Consider the following 18,949-nt stretch of genomic DNA (forward strand, 5'->3'; position numbering starts at 1 on the left):
TCATGTTTATTTGTCTTAGAAATTTAACTCCTCCTTGATGAATTTTCCCTTTTTTTTTAAAAAAAAAACTGGTAGAAAGATGTAGTAAAATTAAACAAATTAATTGAACGATGAGATCTTGTCTCAAAAATAAAACCCTACAGCTGGTTGGGATGCCATACACCTTTAAGCCTAGCACCTGGGAGATAGAGACAGGAGGATCTCTGTGAGTTTGAAGCCAGCTTGGACTACAGAGTGAGTTCCAGGATAATCAGGGCTTTGTAGAGAGGCACTGTCTCAAACAAAACACGAAACCCTCAAATACAAATCAAAAACACTGCCACAGCACCCGTCCCCCAATGGTCATGATATGTGTCTCAAACAGAATGGGTATTTGTTTTTCTAGCTTTATCTGACTCCATGGGCACCTGCTTCCATATTCTACGATTATTGGAATTACAGTGTTTACTTTTTACTTTTCTTTTTCCTTCCTTGTTTTGTTCTCTCTACACTTTTCCACCTCCGTTTTTCCTACATTGAAAAGGAAAACCGTGAAAACAAATGTTGGGAGATAGTCAGGTCTAGTGCAAACTGTCCTGGGAAACTAGCTGAATGGCGTGTCAGAAGAAGGCGGAGTGAACGTCATACAAGTGTTGGGGGCTTCGTCAGTATTCCAGCTTAGGGGTCTCTGATAACTAGTCATTGAATGAGGAGTTTGCTGCCTTGTGTACGTTGTGCTTTGAGACAGGGGCCTCGTTCTCCAGTGCTGGCGGTCCGGGAGCTCCCTCTGTAGCCAAGACTACAGAATTTGAACTAGAGGTAATCTCCGTGTCAGTCTCCCAAGTTGCTGGGGTCATGCGAGCTCCCGTGCCTGGTTTTTCCTCGTTGTTCCCCATCCGCTCATGTTTGGGCATGAGGAGTGGGTGGTGCTCCCATGAGGGATGATAGGAATGACTCCAAACAGAAGTGCTCACCACGTAGTGAAGGTCTGTTGATAGTGCCATGAGGACAGATGTCAGATTCGATTTGATTCCACCTCTCATTGGCGCCTCTCTCATCGACTGTGCTTTCTCAGGCAAATAGGAGAAAACCTGATTGTACCAGGGGGCGTGAAGACCATTGAAGCCCACTCCAGAATGGTGATCCCGGGAGGAATCGACGTGCACACTCGCTTCCAGATGCCTGACCAGGGGATGACGTCAGCAGATGACTTCTTCCAGGGAACCAAGGCAGCCCTGGCTGGGGGAACCACCATGATCAGTAAGGCTTGGGCACTGTCACCTTTGTGGCTCCAGCGCAGCAGCGCGAAAATGAGTCCTTGTTGCTAGATTGTAACGTTGGTGAGCTGAGCAGAGCTCTGAGCTAGACCACTGAGAAAGTAAACTGTCCTATTCCCTTAGCCTCATTTTCTGCTAACCTCTGTGTCTGCAGTTGAACTTGAGGATGGGTTTCCGGAGGAATCATGAAGGGTAAGAAGAGGGCTTGCTGCTCCATCTCCTCTGGTACTTTTGTCCTCCTTGACTTCCAGATGTGACTGGGTTATGAAAATATGGCATTTGAAGCCACAAATATTAGATTACAAAAATTCCAAGGATATTTCTCAGAGTGAAGATAGGATAGACAAAGCATTTTCTGTTTGTTTTTCAGACAGGGTCTTATGTAGCCCAGGCTGGCCTCAATCCCTGTGTATAGCAGAGGTTAGTTACTAGTTTTATTTCCCTGCCTCCCAAATGCTTAGATGATAGGCATATACCACCACACTTAGGAGCAAATGGAGTGAAACCTTCATTCCAACTATATGAAGCTCAATCGAGGGAATACTTTGTAACCTGGGCTGGACATTAACTGAGTTAGGCTACTATACTTGGAAGAAGACTTGCTGGTATCAGCTGTTTGTTAGACAGGAAAGCTGTAGGCACACATGGTGGTGCCCTTTCATGTGTCAGTCTTAGGGTTTTGTGTTCAGTCAATCAAATCTGAGGTGTGATCCCTGGGCATACATAGCAGCCGTGCTCCGGGTTTGCATGTGAACAGTTTGATTCTGGCATGCCTTTTGAAAAGGGGTCAGGGGAGGTGGGGATGCTGCACAGTGGCCTATCAGAGTCCTGTGTTAGAGGAGGGATTTTATCCAAGAGCAAAAATCAGTATACTGTGTCATGAAGGAAGAGTTAACAGTGGTGTTGGGAAGAGGGTTCGGATCAACACGGAAAGGACCACAGCTGATGCCTTTTGAAGCCTGTCTTCCCTGGAGGTTTCTCGGTGATGACTGTGGCTTTGGGAGTCTGTCTAGAAGATTTCCATCTGTCTTCCTGAAGCTAGAAGTGCATTGTCCCATGTCTCCTGCATTGTAAATCACACCTGACTCCCTGGTGTTTCCATCATCCTAGTCTTCAATCTGAAGCATTAGGGACAGCAGTCTGTTCCCTTGTCACACCTGTGAGGCACGTCCTCCAGGACCGTTCCTTGCTGCTCTGCCTTGTTCCAGTCTTTTGGGTGTCATTCCTGGGAGAGCCCTTCATGCAAACCCCACCTTAGTTTGCTGTTCTGTTGGCTGCTTGGGGCTCACTGGGCTGAATGGACCCTCCCTGATCCCCTTTCTGAGTAGCGCTTGTGGGCTTCCTTCCGTAGGTGAGGTATCTCAGTGTGTCTTGTGCTGATCCAGGGGATCTAAGATGGTCACTAGAGGGCCCTGAGGAGATTTCCAGGAAAGGGGAGTGGGCATCATGGCCAGCTCTGTCTATTGGGATGGAATTCGGTGGCGTTTTAGTGTGGGTTCAAGATGCAGGCAGTTTAGCTCAGCAGTAAGTGGGTTTGATGAAGAGATCTCCTAGAACAAAAGGGCCGAGCCTCTCTCTCAGCAGTAGAACTCTGAATGGGAGGTCCTGAGTTCGAACCACAGCAGTGTAAAGGGTGGAAAGAGAAAGTCTGTGGGTAAAACGGTGCTCAGGGTTGCCACACCCTACTTCCGTTGCTTTGGCAGTTTGTGAAAATTACTAATGACTCTTGCCAAAACCATGGTTGCTGATGCGGGCAGGATTCCCAGCAGCCTCACTGCTCTCCCCCCGGAGAGGGCTCTCATGATGCAGGTGAGGACTCGGGATTGGTTTTTTTCCTGTCTTCTGCTTGCTGGGTGCGCTTAGATTCTGCGTAAGTATGTGGCTGAAGCTTGCTCTGTGAAGCAGGGGCATAGCTTCGTGTAACTCAGTGCCTGCTTCTTTAACGGGGCCTTGGCTTCCTGAGTACACGTTGAAGCCAGAAAGAAAGGCTTTGGGTGTTTTCAAGTGCAAACTTGAAGGGCTTCTGGCTGTTGTAGAAACAAGCAGTTGGGTAAATTGGTACAAAGACTGCCCACACTTTTCTCCCTCTCGTCCCTCTTACCTCCTGTAATCCCTGTCACCTGCACTGGTGGGTGAATCTTTACCTCTCTCCTTCTGGCTGTGGGTTCCCTGGCCCTGGAGGCTCCGTTTCTGTCTGGCAAGGCCCTGATGCCTGCTGAAGAAAAGGCAGCCGAGTGTTCCAGTGTAGAAGAAGGTGACACATCACCAGCAGAATATCTCGTTAGCATCAAGCCAAGCAGCTGCTGAGCCTTACACAATGGGATCGTTGTGAGGGGACCAAGTATAGGGTGGCAGGATGCCCTTTGCCCTTTCCATCCAGGGATGGGTGGGCAGAGACACCAGACATAGGGCATCCAAACTGGCCCCATAGTTATAGCAGTGACTGGAGGTGGGTTGTGGGAGTGACTGGAATTTTGCATTGGGAAAATGGGAGTTGGTGCTAGCACCCCCCCACACACAAGGGTACCAAAATTTGAGTATGATATAGTAAGACTGGTGTAGTATTTGCATATTGTCTACCTACACCTTCCTGGAGACTTTGAATAACCTCTAGATTATTCATAACACCTAATGCGATGTAAATGTTGGGGGAAATTATTATCAATGCTGTCTTATTCATAACACCTAATGCAATGTAAATGTTGGGGGGGGGATTATTGCCATGCTGTCTTATTTCAGGGTGTGTTCTAGTTTGCTTCCTGTGGCTCTAAGAACCACCATGACTGGAAGCAGCTTGTGGAGGAGAGCATTTTTGCCAGCCTACACTTCCAGGTCACAGTCCGTCATTGAGAGAAGTCAAGACAGGAAGCAAGCAGGAGCTGTCGAGAAGCGCGGCTCACTGTTCACTCTGGCTCGTGCTTAGCTGGCTTTCTTACAGGGCCCAGGCCTAGGGCTGGGCCCTCTCACATCAACCATTGGCCACAGGCCGACCTGAGGGAGGCAGTTCTCTAGTTGAGGTTCTTCCCAGGTGATTCTAGGTTGACAAGTTAACAGCAGAAACTAACCAGCGCAGGACTTAATGACAATATAAGTCCACACAGGTTCAGTAAGATGCAATAAAAGAAAAAAAACAATGGATCTGGAGTGAGTTGAATTATCAGGTACTGAGCCTGTGAACACAGAGCAGGGCATCCCTCGGAAGCCTGTGCTGGCTCCACAGGCCGAAATCTCCAGGGGCAGAAGTTACGGCTGATGCTGCTGACCTAAGTCCAAGGCTTTTCCTAGGGGTGTGGGATGTGGGCACAGTGCCCCCAAATGGCTCCTCTGCTGTGTCTCCAGCACCCAGTTCCAGACCGTTGCTTCGCAGTCCCACTGGCTTGCTTCCCAGAGCCTCCCTGGGTCTTCAATCATGCTAGTACATTTTGCCTCTGTATCCATCCGATTCCTACCTTTGCTTCCTGCTCCTCTAGTTTGGCCCTGACCTTCTGTGGCTGAACTCTTTCTTTCCAAGCCCAGCTTGCTACCATGCCCTTCCTCTGACTCCGTCGGTGGTTCTCTCTTGCTCAGAGAACGCAACCCAAGCTGTCTGCTCTGTGAGGCAAACCTGCCGACTAGTCCCTATGCCTGTCGACTCCTTGACTGTCCTTCCTTCTGTCTATGAGACTCCTCACCGCCTTTGAGGTTCAGCATAGGTACCCCTCTCCCTGGAACCTGTAACTTCTCTGTACTTTGGCAAAAGATGGGCTTTTATCTCATACTTTGTGGCCCCTAGTTTCATGTAATGTATCCATTGAAGCCCTCTCTTTTGTTTTCAAGTTTTCCACCCAAGCAAGGTCAGTGCTAGGAGGGATGGATGATGCATGCATAGATGGGTGGATGATGGATGGATGGGTGAATGGATGATGGATGCATGGATGGATGATGCATGGATGCATGGATGGATGATGCATGGATGCATGGATGGATGATGCATGCATAGATGGATGGATGATGGATGCATGATGCATAAATGGATGAATGGATAGATGCATAATGCATGGATGGATGGATGGATGGATGCATGGATGGATGGATGAATGGATGCATGGGTGGATGGATGGATGGATAGATGGATAAATGGATGATGCATGGATGGATGGATGCATGGATGGATGGATGGATGCACAGATGGATGGATGCATGCATGGATGGATGAATGGATGATGCATGGATGGATGGATAGATGGATGCATGGATGGATGGATTTATGTATGTATGGATGCATGCATGCATGATGCATGGATGGATGGATGGATGCATGCATGAAGCAGGAATAGATGGATGGATGATGGATGGACGGATAAAAGAAAACTCCAAGGGCTCTTGATTTGAGTGATGTTGCATGACTGCTGGGTCATGTGGGTTTGTGAAGTCTGTGTCTTGTCCTCAGTATGATGGCAGTGACTGCTCCTTTAGTGCTCTGGCCACCCCCACCAACACCAGTGCTGTGGTCAGCTCTGCCAGAAGTTGGGGAGAGCCCAGAGCTCAGGTGTGTCAGCCTGTGGTTGTGGACGGGGCAGGCTCTCTCCCGGAATTGTCCCTGCATAGATGCTGGAGCTGGAGACACACAATGGTTTGCATAGCTAAGAGAACTTGCTGCCTGTGGACAGTAGCATGACAGAAGCCATGCGTCCCTAGGGACCCTGGTGGACTCAGAAGCCTTTCCCAGGACCCTTTGTACTTGTCCCAGCTTTTTCTGTGGGTGAAGGAAGATTGAGGGGACGTGGCTCAGGAGTACCACTGTGGTACATCCGTTGCTTGTCATTTGCTCATCCGCGTGGCATTGGGTTTGTGCCTTGCCTGTGGCAAGCCTGCGTGTGAACACAGGGAGAGCTGAATGTGTCTGTAACAGATACTTTGATTATTCCCTTCGCAGTGCTCACTTGACTCTGGTTAAAAAGTGTTTACCAAATACCCAACCACATCACACTGAAGTTTCCAAGTCTAGGACCAAAGTTGTCACCACAAAATCTGCCTGTGGTCATGATTAGAAAGCCTTGTTATCCCACATACTGTCCGCGTGGACGCGCCCCACCCCCCTTCAGCGTCTTATCTCTCCCAAACCCTAAATGATTTGCCTAAGGCCATGAAGGTCTTCTCTGGACTTGCTCAGGTGTCACTAGGTGGCTGTCTGTATTAGAAGGCTTTTGTTCATGACTGTGCCAATTGCTTGATACCTGTTGCTGAGGAGAATAAAGAGGAACATTCTGGAGAGCCGTAGAGCCCTTCCTGAAGGTCTCGCGCTCATGTCTCATGGGAATTTTCTCTCTGAGGAACAGTTCTATCCCACAGATTCATTTCAGGGCCATTGTGGGAGTTACCACGACCCACCAGGGTTTCTTTCTTGTATCCTGGTTCTGAGAGTTGGCAGTCACAGCCGTAGAGATCAAACCAGCTTAGGAAGGGATGGTCTTCATCCACGGAGACATTGCCCTTCTCCTAAATCTCTGTCTCCACTCTGGCCATGGGTATTACACACGGATCCAGGTGAGGCTGAGCTCCTGGATGCTTGCAGAGCCTCATCTCCGGTTTTTCCTAGGATGTCCAGACACATAGGAACTTTCCCCTCAGTCTGGTTAATGAGAATAATGGCTGAGGCCAGGAGGAGTTGGGGGGGGGGGCTGCAGAGAACATGTTGGGGCTACAGTCAGGTCTCTCCAACCCTCGTATGAATGAGTGACAGGCTTCCATGGCTCAGAGTCCCAGTTTCAGGGTTCCCGTTGGTAGATAACGATTCCATGACCCAGAGATCCCTGTTCTATATTCCAGCTGAGTAAACTAGGCAAAGACTTCCAGAGGGCAGGGCTGGAGCTTAGGCCATTTCTTTATGCCCATGGCTTGCTGAGTGCTGGCTACACTGGCTCCTTGGCGGGTTGCTTTACAGTGGTCCTGTACAGCCATTTGTTCCACACCCGACATAACTGTCAATGTAGGTCTAGGGGTGGGTGTTGGGCTGTGGAAGACCTGGGCCCTTGCCCCCATTTTCTCTCGTCTGCCTCCCGTTGGTAGCTGCCCCACCCTGTCAGATTCTGGAGCATCCGTGAATCTGGGGAAGGGCAGTGCGGAAACCAGCCCCTTTACCGCCTACCTTCCTTCCACGGTGTGGTGATGCTGCAGCCGTCCCTGGCCAGCTTCCGTACTGAGTCACAGGGCAGAAGGGGTTTAGTAAACAGAGGCAGCGTGCTTAGTCACTTCAGGAACTTCACTCTGCTTAGCGGCAAGCGAGCACCCCTCCTTCTGCTCAACACAGGAGCTGGGGAATCACTAAAGTGCTTCCCATGCAAGCTTGAGGACCTGAGTTCATTCCCCAGAACCTACGCAACAAAAGCTGGGCGTGGTAGGGAGATTCTTGTAATCTCAACACTCTGAGGAGCCTGGACAATTCCTGGGGTTTCCTGGCCAGTTAACCTAAGCTGCTTGGTCTGTCCCAGGCCAGTGAAAGACCCCCATCTCAAACACAAGGAAACACACACACACACATGCACGTACACACACATACACACACACACACACACACACACACACACACAAACAGTGGAGAGCACCATAGGACAAACATTAGAGGTTTCTTTCCTTTGACTTCTGTATAGGCTACCTTTCTATTGCTATAATAAAATACTGTGACCAAGGTAACTTAACGGAGAAGGAACTTATTTTGTTTTAGTGATCCAGAGTGATAAGAGTCCGTCATGGTGGTGAGGCATGGCAGTAGGAAGGCATGGTGGCCGGAGTCAGGAGGCTCCTCAGCCATCGGCACATAGCAAAGAGGGTGAACTAGAAGTAGCTCAAGGATTTAAACTCTGAAAGCCTGACCCCTTCTTTCTGCAAGTGTCTACCACCTAAACCTACCCAAACAGCACCAACAACAGGGAACCAAATATCCAAATCCCTGTGACAATGGGGGGCGTTTCTCATCCAGACTACTGCAAGTTGCACACATACGTGTTCATGCAGAACACACACACACACACACACACACACACCTGCTCATACAGTGTACACAATAAATAGTGTGCAATGATTTAAAAACCAAAACTGAGTGCCTTAGGGACTGATTGGCCAAGGATGTGTTATTTTTTCCTCATCATTGATAGCCCTGGCCCTAAGTTTCTCCCTTAAGGCTCCTTTCATGTCTTTCTTATCCTCTTTGAGTAACCACTTCCCCCATTTCTTCCCAAGCGATGATCCCTTATTTCTTAGGGTTTTGAGGGCTCTGCCTCAGACTCATTGCCATTGTTGGGTGAAGCCGGTTATTCAAATCCTTTGCCATTAGTCAGCCTCGCTGCTGTGGTTAATGGTGAAGGGGTTGCAGTGAGGAGAAATTAAGCCCTTCCTGGCTAACCCATTTGGGAGGCCGCCCCTTTAGAATGTGACTGAATTGCTCCCTTAATGATAGAGCAGATGTTGCCTGAAGTTGGGTTGTGGTGGCTCAGGCCCCTCTCCAGTAGAGGGAATTTTGTAGTGATCTCTGGCCAACATTAAAAAGTATAATCACACATTCGGTCCCCCTGGGGAGTTTTAAACAAACTACAGGCACAGAAACTTCTATTTCTAGATGGGTTTAGCCTTGCTAGTTTGGAAGCTTCCAGCGTCTAAGATCTTGTTTTAACAGTCGGGCTTCTGATAAAATGGAACGAGTGGATGTTCAGGAGGTCTCTAGAAGCCAGGGTGCCCTCTGGGCTCTTTTCCCTGCTCAGCTCTCTCCTCTCTGCCTCACTGCTAGGACCTGGTTGTGGGCGTGGCTTGCAAAGCCGCTTTTCCTCAAAAATCTTTGGAAACCAAGGGGGCTGAGCCTCCGGATTCTGTTGCTGTCCTTGGTGTCTAAAAGGTTTCACTTGGCTCCTTCCCCATTACTGGCTAGGACCTGGAGTGAGTGGGAGAGGCAGTGAGCAGGAGGAGGGGTGGGGGCTAGGTTGAGAGGAGTACAGGGCAGAGGTACACTAGGCAGGGTGACTGCCATCCCCAGGCCATGGGCCACCCGCTGTGCTGTGATTCTTCCAGAAGCCTACTGTCTTAGGGTTGCCTCAGTAGTGTCTATGACCTAGTCTCCCTCTAATGATAGATCAGGACTAAAGTCCTTCCTTGTGGGGAGCCTGCATGTAAGAAATCAAAAGATCTTGGTAATAACATAGAATCAGTGTATTCAGGACAGCCAATCAGATCCTCTATCCTGGCTCCTCTCTGTGGCTAGGTGCAACTCACTGGCCCACTTCAGAGGATGAGCTTCCCGTGACAGGAGAGCACCAAGACAGACTGAGCGTGGTTTCTCTGGTGGTGCTCGCTGTATGGAAGCCACCATCCTAATGCATTTCTAGGTAGCGATTTTACATCTGCGAGATTGACAAGGCTGTTTATTTCTTATGGTTATGTACGGAATCAGGGAGATTTGTGGACTTTTTTTGTACCATGATGTTTACAAAATGGCTATTGTGATAATTCTGGTGTGTGTGTGTGTGTGTGTGTGTGTGTGTGTGTGTGTGAATCTTACGCCATTTGCCCATCTTCATCTGCTAGTCTGGCCTGTATCGCTCATCTGTGTATTCATGTATCTATCTGTCTGTCTGTCTATCTGTCTGTCTGTCTGTCTGTCTGTCTATCTATCTATCTAATTTATAGATAAGATCCTTCTATCTCCCCACCTACCTACTTACCACCTTGAGCTACTGTGACAGAATACCATATGTGGGCCGTTTACAGACCACAGAAATGCATTTCTCACAGCTGTGGATGCTGGGAAGTCTGAGATCAAGGCGCTAGCAGGTTTGGTGTCTGGGAGGGCCCACCTTCTGAGTCACAGTTGCTTGTCTTCTCACTGAGTCTTGACACAGTGGAAATGATTGGGGGGGGTTCTCCTGGACCCCTTTAGTGAGAGCCATAGGCCCACTCATGGCGTCACCACCTCCTAAAGCCCCACCTCCTGGTGCTATCCTTCTGGGGGTTGGGATCTCAATTTACGAATTTTCTGGGGGATGCTACCATTCTTCAGGTCATAACTCACTCTTTGACCCATCCATCTACATCTGTCTGTCTGTCTGTCTGACATCCATTCATCTCTGTTATTTAATCTGTCAACATATACATCAATCTAATGTGTATGTTGGCATTTATCTAGCTAATCTATTACGTTATTAAATGTATCTATTCCTGGATATAATCTGTTGAGTTGTCCACTTATGTGTTGTGTGTCATTCATCAGTCATTTGTCTGTCTGTTCTGGGAGGATGCAGAAGGATGCAGCCACCTACCACCTGACCGTGTGTTTCATTTCATAGTACTTGATGGACCCAGCTCATCAGGAAGAGAGCTCAAAGTCTGTTTTATGTTCAAGCCTACATAAAGCAGTTCCTCTCTTTTGAACACAGCAAGAAAAACAAGGACAAATGAAAGTAAAAACTGTAGCTTTTACTTTTCTTCACTCTGGGGTCTGTATTTCCTTGGCAGCCCCTTTGGCCCTGTAGCTCTGAAGTTGTGCCCCTTGGACATTGTTCTTAGTGGGTGCCAGTTCTCAACTGTCTTTGGAATTCAAACAAGGCCGGGGCTGCACCTCTTCTGAACTACTGTGTACACTGAGCTCCGTGATTTTCATAGTGGCTCTGCTACAGTCTATATCCTGGTGTCCATCTCTCCCCGAGCCAGTACCCTTATCCCCCGCTCCACCATCTTGCCTTGTAGCTTGCTGAGGATCCCAGGCCACCACCCTGGGTGTTTCCTCTGCCAGCCTTGGTGACAGATCCTTTCCAGTGGGTATTTTGGCTAATGAACCATTTAGTCATGTAGTGCCCATGACTCAGGGAAGTGGGCCTAGGCAAGACCTGCCAGTAGGCAGAGCTCCTTTCCCTCTGGGTGGGACTGGGAGCCTCGGCTTCTTGTTTCATAGCATCACACCAAAGGACCACATCATGGCTCCCAACCTAAGCACTGATCTCCGTGCCGTGGGTGGCCTGTTCAGAAAGAGGCATATGGCGGCTACCTCTCCTGCTTCCCTTTAGCGGTGGTCATTACTCTCGTTGTTTATCTTGTGCTTTAGTTCCTATCAGCACAGATCCTAATAGGTTGAAGCCAGGCTGAATAGAGCCACTGTTAAACCCAGGAGTCCCCAAAGCCCTGACAAGTATTCAGGATTACTCTGAAACCTATTATGTGGGGGCACGGGTTGTGGCATTTAATATTTTGGAAGAAAAGAAACTTTTGTTTCAGAGTGGGAACTGACAGGAAGTCATAGCTTAAGAAGTTTTGCTTGTGTATTGGGTCATTTTGTGCAACTATGTGGAACTTCTCTGAGGACAGATATTTAAGGTCCTGTCCAGTGGATGCACTTCCGTCTATATCCTATTAATGCGACACTGGGACTGTCTCACAAGCAAGTCAGACACGTGTTGCTGGACCAGTAAGGCACTCTTTTGTTTTGTCTACTTGTCCTCTGATGAACTCTGATGAGAAATGACCTTATAGATGCCCTCTGGACTCCTCTGCAGACCCGGCAGGAATCACAGGCAGATTCTGCCCTTGTCACAAGACCTGAGAAGAAGGTTCATTTGCGAGTGCAGATAATCAATTCATTGCACTGGGATTCTGCATACCCTAGGCCTCCATTTCTGGCCCTGTCCTCTCTTTGACCTTGACGGTCAAGAGCTGATTATTAGGCTAGAACTGAAGGAATGGGAAGGGGCCCAGAGAAGCCACGGGACTTTGTTACTCTGGGCATAGATAAGGACTGCAGTTCTGATCCATCTGAGGATCTGTGCCAGAGAACTTGGTTGCATATGCGCATGCGTGTGCATGCGTGTGTAGGTGCGTACTTGCGTCTAACTTTTTTTTTTTTTTTTTTTTTTTTTTGAAACAAGGTCTGTCGCTGATCTGGAACTTGCTAAGGAAGCTAGGTTTCTCCACTGCTGGGATTATAAACAACCACCACCATGTCCAAATTTTTGTTTGTTTGTTATTTTTTTTTTTTTCCCCTGAGACAGGGTTTCTCGGTAGCTTTGGAGCCTGCCCTGGAACTAGGCTGGCCTTGAATTCCCAGAGATCCGCCTGCCTCTGCCTCCTGAGTACTGGGGTTGAAGACTGTGCGCCACCACCACCTGACCTCGTGGCCAAATTTTTTATGTGGAATCTGGTGATTGAACCTAGGCCTTCATGTTTGTAAGGCAAGCACTTAACCAACTAAGCTGTTTCCTCAGCAGAAAGTATTTGTGGCTTTATTTATTTGTTTATTCAATTATTATTATTATTAATTATTATTATTATTACAATGTCTGTGAATGCCACAGAAACCCTGGGCACAGCCCCTGCCTTGAGTTTGCCTGGAGGATTAGACCCTTGTCCAATCCCCCAGCAGCAGGAAGAGTCTGGTATTTAGGCTTTGTCCTGCATTTCCAACCAACCATCACTTCAAAGTGCCTTTCCCTTTTCTGTAGTAGAGAGGGAGAAAATGATCAGTTCTTGTGTACCTCTCCCGCTAAGAGGGCGGCTACACCCACGAGGAGAGGCTTGTCACCATGGTGGTCTACCCAGTGTCTCTGGTCTCTCCACAGAAGCCCTGCCTCCATGACCTAGAGTCCCCCTGCATCCCAGGGGGCTTTTTGGACTGCAGTCCTCCTAGAGACTGATACCATGAATTCCCTAGTCTAACTTGATTCCACTTGTGGGCGGTACAGCCCCTGTTCAGTGTAGGGCCAGCTTGAGCCAATTGCCTTCAGGCAGTCTGCCCCCCACCCCAAGGCTCCTTGACCTTGTCTGGGACCCCTCTTTCCCATGTCTCTGTGAGGTTCATCAGCTCAGCCCTCCCTATAGCTGACTGTGAGACAGTCCAGGAAGGAGGTGTTTTCAGAAACTGGGAGAGTTTGAGGACGGGGAGGGGAATTAACAGTCTGGGGTTGAGACTGCTGCTCTCAGTATTGTTTTTTCCTTTGTGTGACCATCCCAGGGATTCACTAAGGAAACATGAGGTGTAGTGGAAAGAATTTGAGGCCTCCCTTTCTCAAGGACACATCAAGGAGGCAACCAGGAGACCTTAGTTCTGGGATGGACTGCAGCTTATTAGCTCAGGCAAGCAGCTCCCTGTCTCCCTTGCTATTCTTGCTTGCCCGAAGCCTCTCTTGCCTCCTAGCGTTTCGATGAGATGTTCAGGGTGTTGTAGATTAGATAGAACTGGGGTGAGTTACAGAGGTGGGGGGAGGAGGTGGCCCACTGGCTTCCCTTCTGATAGCCCTGCTGGTTTTTAAGATTGTCTGACTCCCGGGAGATATGGGGATGAAATTTGTTTTGCCAAGTGACTTTGGCATTGGCCCTTGTTTTCTCGTCTGTCTCTCAGGCTTCCATCCTTTCAGTAAAGGGTTCCTCATTGCTCTGATGTGGCTTTTGCTCTGATCCAGAGGCATACTCTTATTGTCCCCTGATGTCTCTCTCTTGTTAAGAGTGTTCAGCTGTGGTTGCTGGAGACTTCTTGTCTTCAGCTGCTTTTTATGGCTCTAAGTAAATCCCACAGGTTGGGTGGTTTATGAAGAACAGAGGGTTTGGGGTTCATTAATGAGAGTCTAGAAGTCCACGAACATGGCGGTGGTTTTTGGAGAGGGCAGTGGGGCTGTGGCAGAGCAACAGGAGGGAGGTGCTACGTGGTGAGACGTGGCCAGACTTGGCCTTTCTTTCGCTTCATGTAAAGTCACCAATGCCGTCATGGGCTCCCCACCCTTATGACGTCCTCTAGCCCTAGACACCCCCTAAAGTCCCTGCCTCTGACACACCACTGACATAAGAATTTAGAGGTGAAATTTTAAACATCTTAGCTTTGGGGAGCGCTGTGAGCTGGGCAAACACATTCAGGCTTTAACAGTTCTCTCCCCTGAGGATGAGAATTTCCTTAGCTGAGCTCTATGCTTCATGGAAGGGCAGCCCGTGTACCACCTCTTTCCCCACTTGGGACATCTCTCCTGCCGGGCACAGCCTCCAGCTTAGGAAAGAGTCACATACCCTAGATCATGGGAGGAAGTCCTTCTAAGTCCTGGCTATACCACCATGTCGTTCTGTCTCTTGAGGGCGTAGTGGGGCTGGATACTGAACTGAGTTCTCCTTTGTTCTCGTCATTTCTTGGGTGGTGCACTGAAGAAAAGGGTTTGGCCTTGGGGCAAATTTGGGGTCTCCACTGTCTTTTTCCACATTCCACACTAGCGAAAACCATGAATCCATTTTCTGTCTGTATGGATCTGGTTGTTGTGGACAGCTCATGTAAGTAGAATCAGAACCTGTACGCTTTTGTGCTTGGCTTTCTTCCTTCAGTGCGTCATCCTCAGGGGTCACCTGTGCTGTGCTGTGCTGAGCATCAGTCCCTGCCCCCCCCCCCCCCCCCCAGTGCTAGCATTAAGGTCATGTGCGTACTTGTTGAGAACTTAGGTTTTAAACCTGCTTTGCTAACTCTGATGTGACCACTTCAAGGTGGTACATAGAAAACAAGAGGATTTCTGGATGTCAGGGCCACCACAGGAAAGTGGGACTCAGAACTACTGCCTGCGTGGACAAAGCAAATGAAATTATTGCAACATTTTTTTTTTCAGTGCATTCCTTAACTATTCGAGGGGACTGATGGAAGACAATATTTGCTATTTTTTTTAAAGAAAAGTTTATTAAGCTTATCAGCTTGAAAATATGTGCTAAAGTTAAACGCTCCTATATCTGTGATAAGCCATAAATAACCAAAGGAAAATTACAATTTACATATTCTTTCTACAGGAGCAACACAAAACTAAGGATTTTTAAGAATCTGATACCATATAGGCTACCTAAGAGAAAAGTTTAGTTAAATTTAAAAAAAAAAAAAGATTCTTTAGTTTTGCTGTAAAGAAAGATTCTTCAGTGATTACTTTTTGTAAACTCAAAAATCTCATAAGGTGTCCCTGGGGAGATGGCTCAGCAGGTGAGAACGTGTGTTACACTTGCAGAGGACCCGAGCTCAGTTTCCAGCACCTATGTTTTGTTCTCCACTGCGTGCCACTCCAGCTCCAGGGACCCAGCACCCTCTCGGTGTGCCTGCGTTCCTGTGCACGTGGATGCGTGTACTTCATGATGTGTGTGGAGGGCAGAGAAAAAGCTGAAGGAGTTGGTTCTTTCCTCCCACTATGTGGATCTGGGGACTGATCAGCCATTAGGGTTGGCAGTAAGTGCTGCATTTAGTTCATTCTTATTTATTTATTTATTTTGATATATGGTCTCTTTGTTGCCTAGAATGGTCCTAAACTCCTAGGCTTACGAGATCTTCCTGCCTCACCTTCTGAATTCTGGGACTATTAGGAAAACAACATTATGCTGAATGGACTCCGCCCCTTTTATTTTAAAGAGAGTGCTTTAGCGATGAATACTTTATACATGATACTATTTTAACGCCGTATTTAAAATACATTTGTGTATATAGATGAATAGAAGAATGGTATAGATATTCATAAAAACAAGCGACCATGAGCGTTTTCTTTGGCTGATTGGATGACTTGTGTTTATGGTTACCCATGAACTTTTCGGTTTTCAACTGCTTTTGCGTGTGGAGCTGCGCTTGGCACCCAGGTTGCCCTTCCTTAGCCCTGTTGTTCCTGGGAACAGGGAGAGCATATTGTGAGCCTGTGTCATTGGGAGCACACTGGTGGTGTGACGTGCATGCGACACCTGGATGCTAAGCACAGGTCACTTATCAGGCTTCAACAGCATTATCAGGCACCATCCAGATTGGCTTCTATTCAGTCTTTCTAATTAACTGGGGACAAAACAGGCCCATTGAGCCATCATTCCCAGTGGAAAAGGGAGGCACTGGTCAGTGTCGTGGCTGTGTCGGGCTCCAATGAGGCCGTGATATGGTTTGCCCTATGCTTTTGAATTCAGTCCAGATTCCTAGGAGGAAAACACCCATCATTTTTTTTTTGTTTGCTTTAAATTGAGCCCAGTCAACAGATGACCTCACCGAGTCTTCCTTCCCTGTGGGACTTCATTTGGAGGGGATGTAAGAGGCATTGTGCAATGTTGGAACAAACAACTGGAGGCCAGCTCCTTTGTTTTTGTTTCTTAGTTTAGCTCCAAGCCCAGAAAGCTGATCTATTCCCGACTGCACAGGGAACTGTCCTGGCAGCTTTTGTAACAAGGATGGGATGTTTGTCCATGTACTGACAGGGCCCTAAATACACTGTGGTTAGTGTTTGAACTAAGTGCTCCTTTCGGTATGTTAATCATTTATTATCTATAAACTGTGCCCTCAAATATAGGTGTGAACACTGTATTGTTTGTTTCAATCTGTGTTTTCACAGAAGGGTCATTGTCATCAGGTTGTAGTATTTCTATGTGGACAGCAAGAGAAATGTAAACACGACCCTTCTCGTGGATTGGCACAGTGTTCTTTCCTGTTATTGTCTGTGGCCTTTGGGCTTTTGGGAGTATTCTAACATAGCTTTGCACAAGTAAATGTGTGTGTTGCTGTTAGTCCCTGCTAGAGGGAAGACTAAGTCTTCGGGTTGTTTTCTGGACAAGGAACCTTCTGGAATTAAAACTGAATTGCTTGTATTCTTTGCACATGGAAGCCTTGTAGTATATGACCTTTTAAAACTTAATCTCTCAGGCTCCAAAGCCACAGAGAAACTTTGTCTCGAAAAAACAAAAAAAAAAAAAAAACAAAAAAAAAAACAAAAAAAACTTAATCTCTTCCCCCTCTCTCCTTCCTTCCTTCTTTCTTCTTTCTCTTCTGCTGTTCCACCCTGTCTCTTAATCTCTTATTTTTGGGAAGCCAGCACCAAATCTGTGGTCCTGTAGCCCAGGGCAACCGAAAGCCGAGACAAACAGAGGAAGTGTCATGAATGACATATTTCTCCAGCCACCTCATCTGGCAAGCCCAGCCAGTGGCCACCCCCCTCTCGAGGTGGTGCTCCCAGAGCTCAGCCTGGCCAGGGAGGGTTGACCTAACCCCTTGAGGAAAAGCTTTAGGTTGTCCTCCGTGGTCCCCCAGGCTCGTCACATCTCTTTACTCTTTCTGTAATTTGCTCATCGTCTGGAGTTTATTTCTGGCAGACTGTGGTGAAAATTGGGAAGTGTCTCTTCTATTTCCCTTAAAGGACCCAAAGGACCCAAGAAGTAGGATAGGGAGCTTGCCTCCACCCCACCCTTTTTTGTCACTTGTGTACAGGCCTGCATGCATGTATGAACTTCCATATGCATGCATGTACACCACCCATGTGCACATGAACACACACCACACGACACACACACACACACACACACATCTGTATGCATATATACACATGGGGATGGGAGGAAGCCAAGCATCCAGCCTGCCTGGGCTTCCAGTGTCCCTAGAGGATTTGAAAGCAAGCATGCCCTAGCACTTTGAAAGTTTGCTGTGGATGGGACTGGTGTTTGGGGAGATCTCTAGGAACCTCTAGGATCAGGTTGCTTTGCTCTTTATTGGAATGACAGAGAGCCCTGCTAATGAGGCCAGTTTGTTATCTGCCGTGATTGGCAGCTTTCCCCTTGTCTGAGTCCTCTTGACATTGGGAAGGGAATTTACCTGATCTTAACACTTTCCTGTTAGGAAGATTTTTGTTTTGTTTTGTTTTGTTTCGTATCCTGGTGTCCAGGCATGGGGTGGGGTGGTGGGGATAGTGCAAGGAATTTCCCCAGGAACTGAGGTGTCTCCTCAGCGGATCTCTGCGATTTACCCACTTGTCCTGTAAATAGGGCAGCTTCATCTTGTTCCTTGGGTTTTGGTCTGTTTCTGTAGAAGCCTGTTCCTCTGAGGGGATGACTCATAGTTCCAAGCCTTTCTTGTGGTGCGGTGGCCTTGGCCTTCTCTCCGCAGAGCCTTTATCCAGTTCCTCCCCACACCCAGTTCTTCACTGCTGAAACTCCCTGCTCGGGGGCCACCCTCATTCCCATCCCCCTCCCCTGCTTCTGGTGTATGTGGCTGGTCTCCCCAAGGGGAGCTTCACACTTTAGGGGCTACAGCACTGGCCAGGAATGGCACAAAATGGCTTCTATCCTCCTGTGTCAGCTAGCTGTTTGACGCAGGCTTGGCATGAGGACCTTCTGGTGTAAGGTCTTGACACATGCTGTATCACAACGGGTACTAGAATAATGTTAAGAAAACCGAGGCCCAGGGAGGCCAAGAAGCCCGACGTTCTACAACCAGTGAGAGAAATGTTACTCCGGTACAAGCTAGGCACTGTGGTTTCAGTTTTCCAATACTATGGGAAAGACACTGATGCTATACCTCTGTAGCCGATGGAGAAAATGAGGCACCGAGGAGTTAACTTGCCCAGCTTGCTAGACCTCATCCGGGGTGGTGCCTGGATTCAAGGCCAAACCTGCTGGCTGTCAAGTCCCCATTTCCTGCAAGCAGGAGTGGGCAGTTAGAGCGCTGGGGCCTGATCTCACCTCATGCGATTTTCCTGGCCCGCTGACGTTTCTTTGAATGTCATGTCTTTTCAGATGAGTGAATCCCCGTGGTCTTCACTGAGCACATGAAGGCTGGCAAGCATGGGGGCTTGTGCAGTGTTTCTGAGAGCAGGGTGTTGGCGGGGCTGGGCAAAGTCACTCTCAGGATGTCAGAGCTAGAGGAATTCCAGGCTTGACACCCCCGTCGGAATCAGAGTGTGTTTCTCTCTCTGGTGCGGGGACACGAGTTGCTGTCA

At 48.2% G+C, this 18,949-nt stretch overlaps 1 protein-coding gene across 2 annotated transcripts in view; it reads left to right on the forward strand.

Moving 5' to 3' along the window:
- Dpysl2 (dihydropyrimidinase like 2) overlaps nt 1–18,949 on the forward strand; it is a 103,247-nt gene that overhangs the window by 42,254 nt on the left and 42,044 nt on the right. For both annotated transcript variants that reach the window (XM_038309919.1, XM_038309920.1), the window contains exon 3: nt 1,055–1,239. In XM_038309919.1, the coding sequence (XP_038165847.1) occupies nt 1,055–1,239 (185 nt within the window). The remainder of the gene's footprint in view (nt 1–1,054; nt 1,240–18,949) is intronic.

Source organism: Arvicola amphibius, chromosome 13 (genome assembly GCF_903992535.2).
Source record: "Arvicola amphibius chromosome 13, mArvAmp1.2, whole genome shotgun sequence".
NCBI classification, from domain to species: Eukaryota; Metazoa; Chordata; class Mammalia; order Rodentia; family Cricetidae; genus Arvicola; species Arvicola amphibius.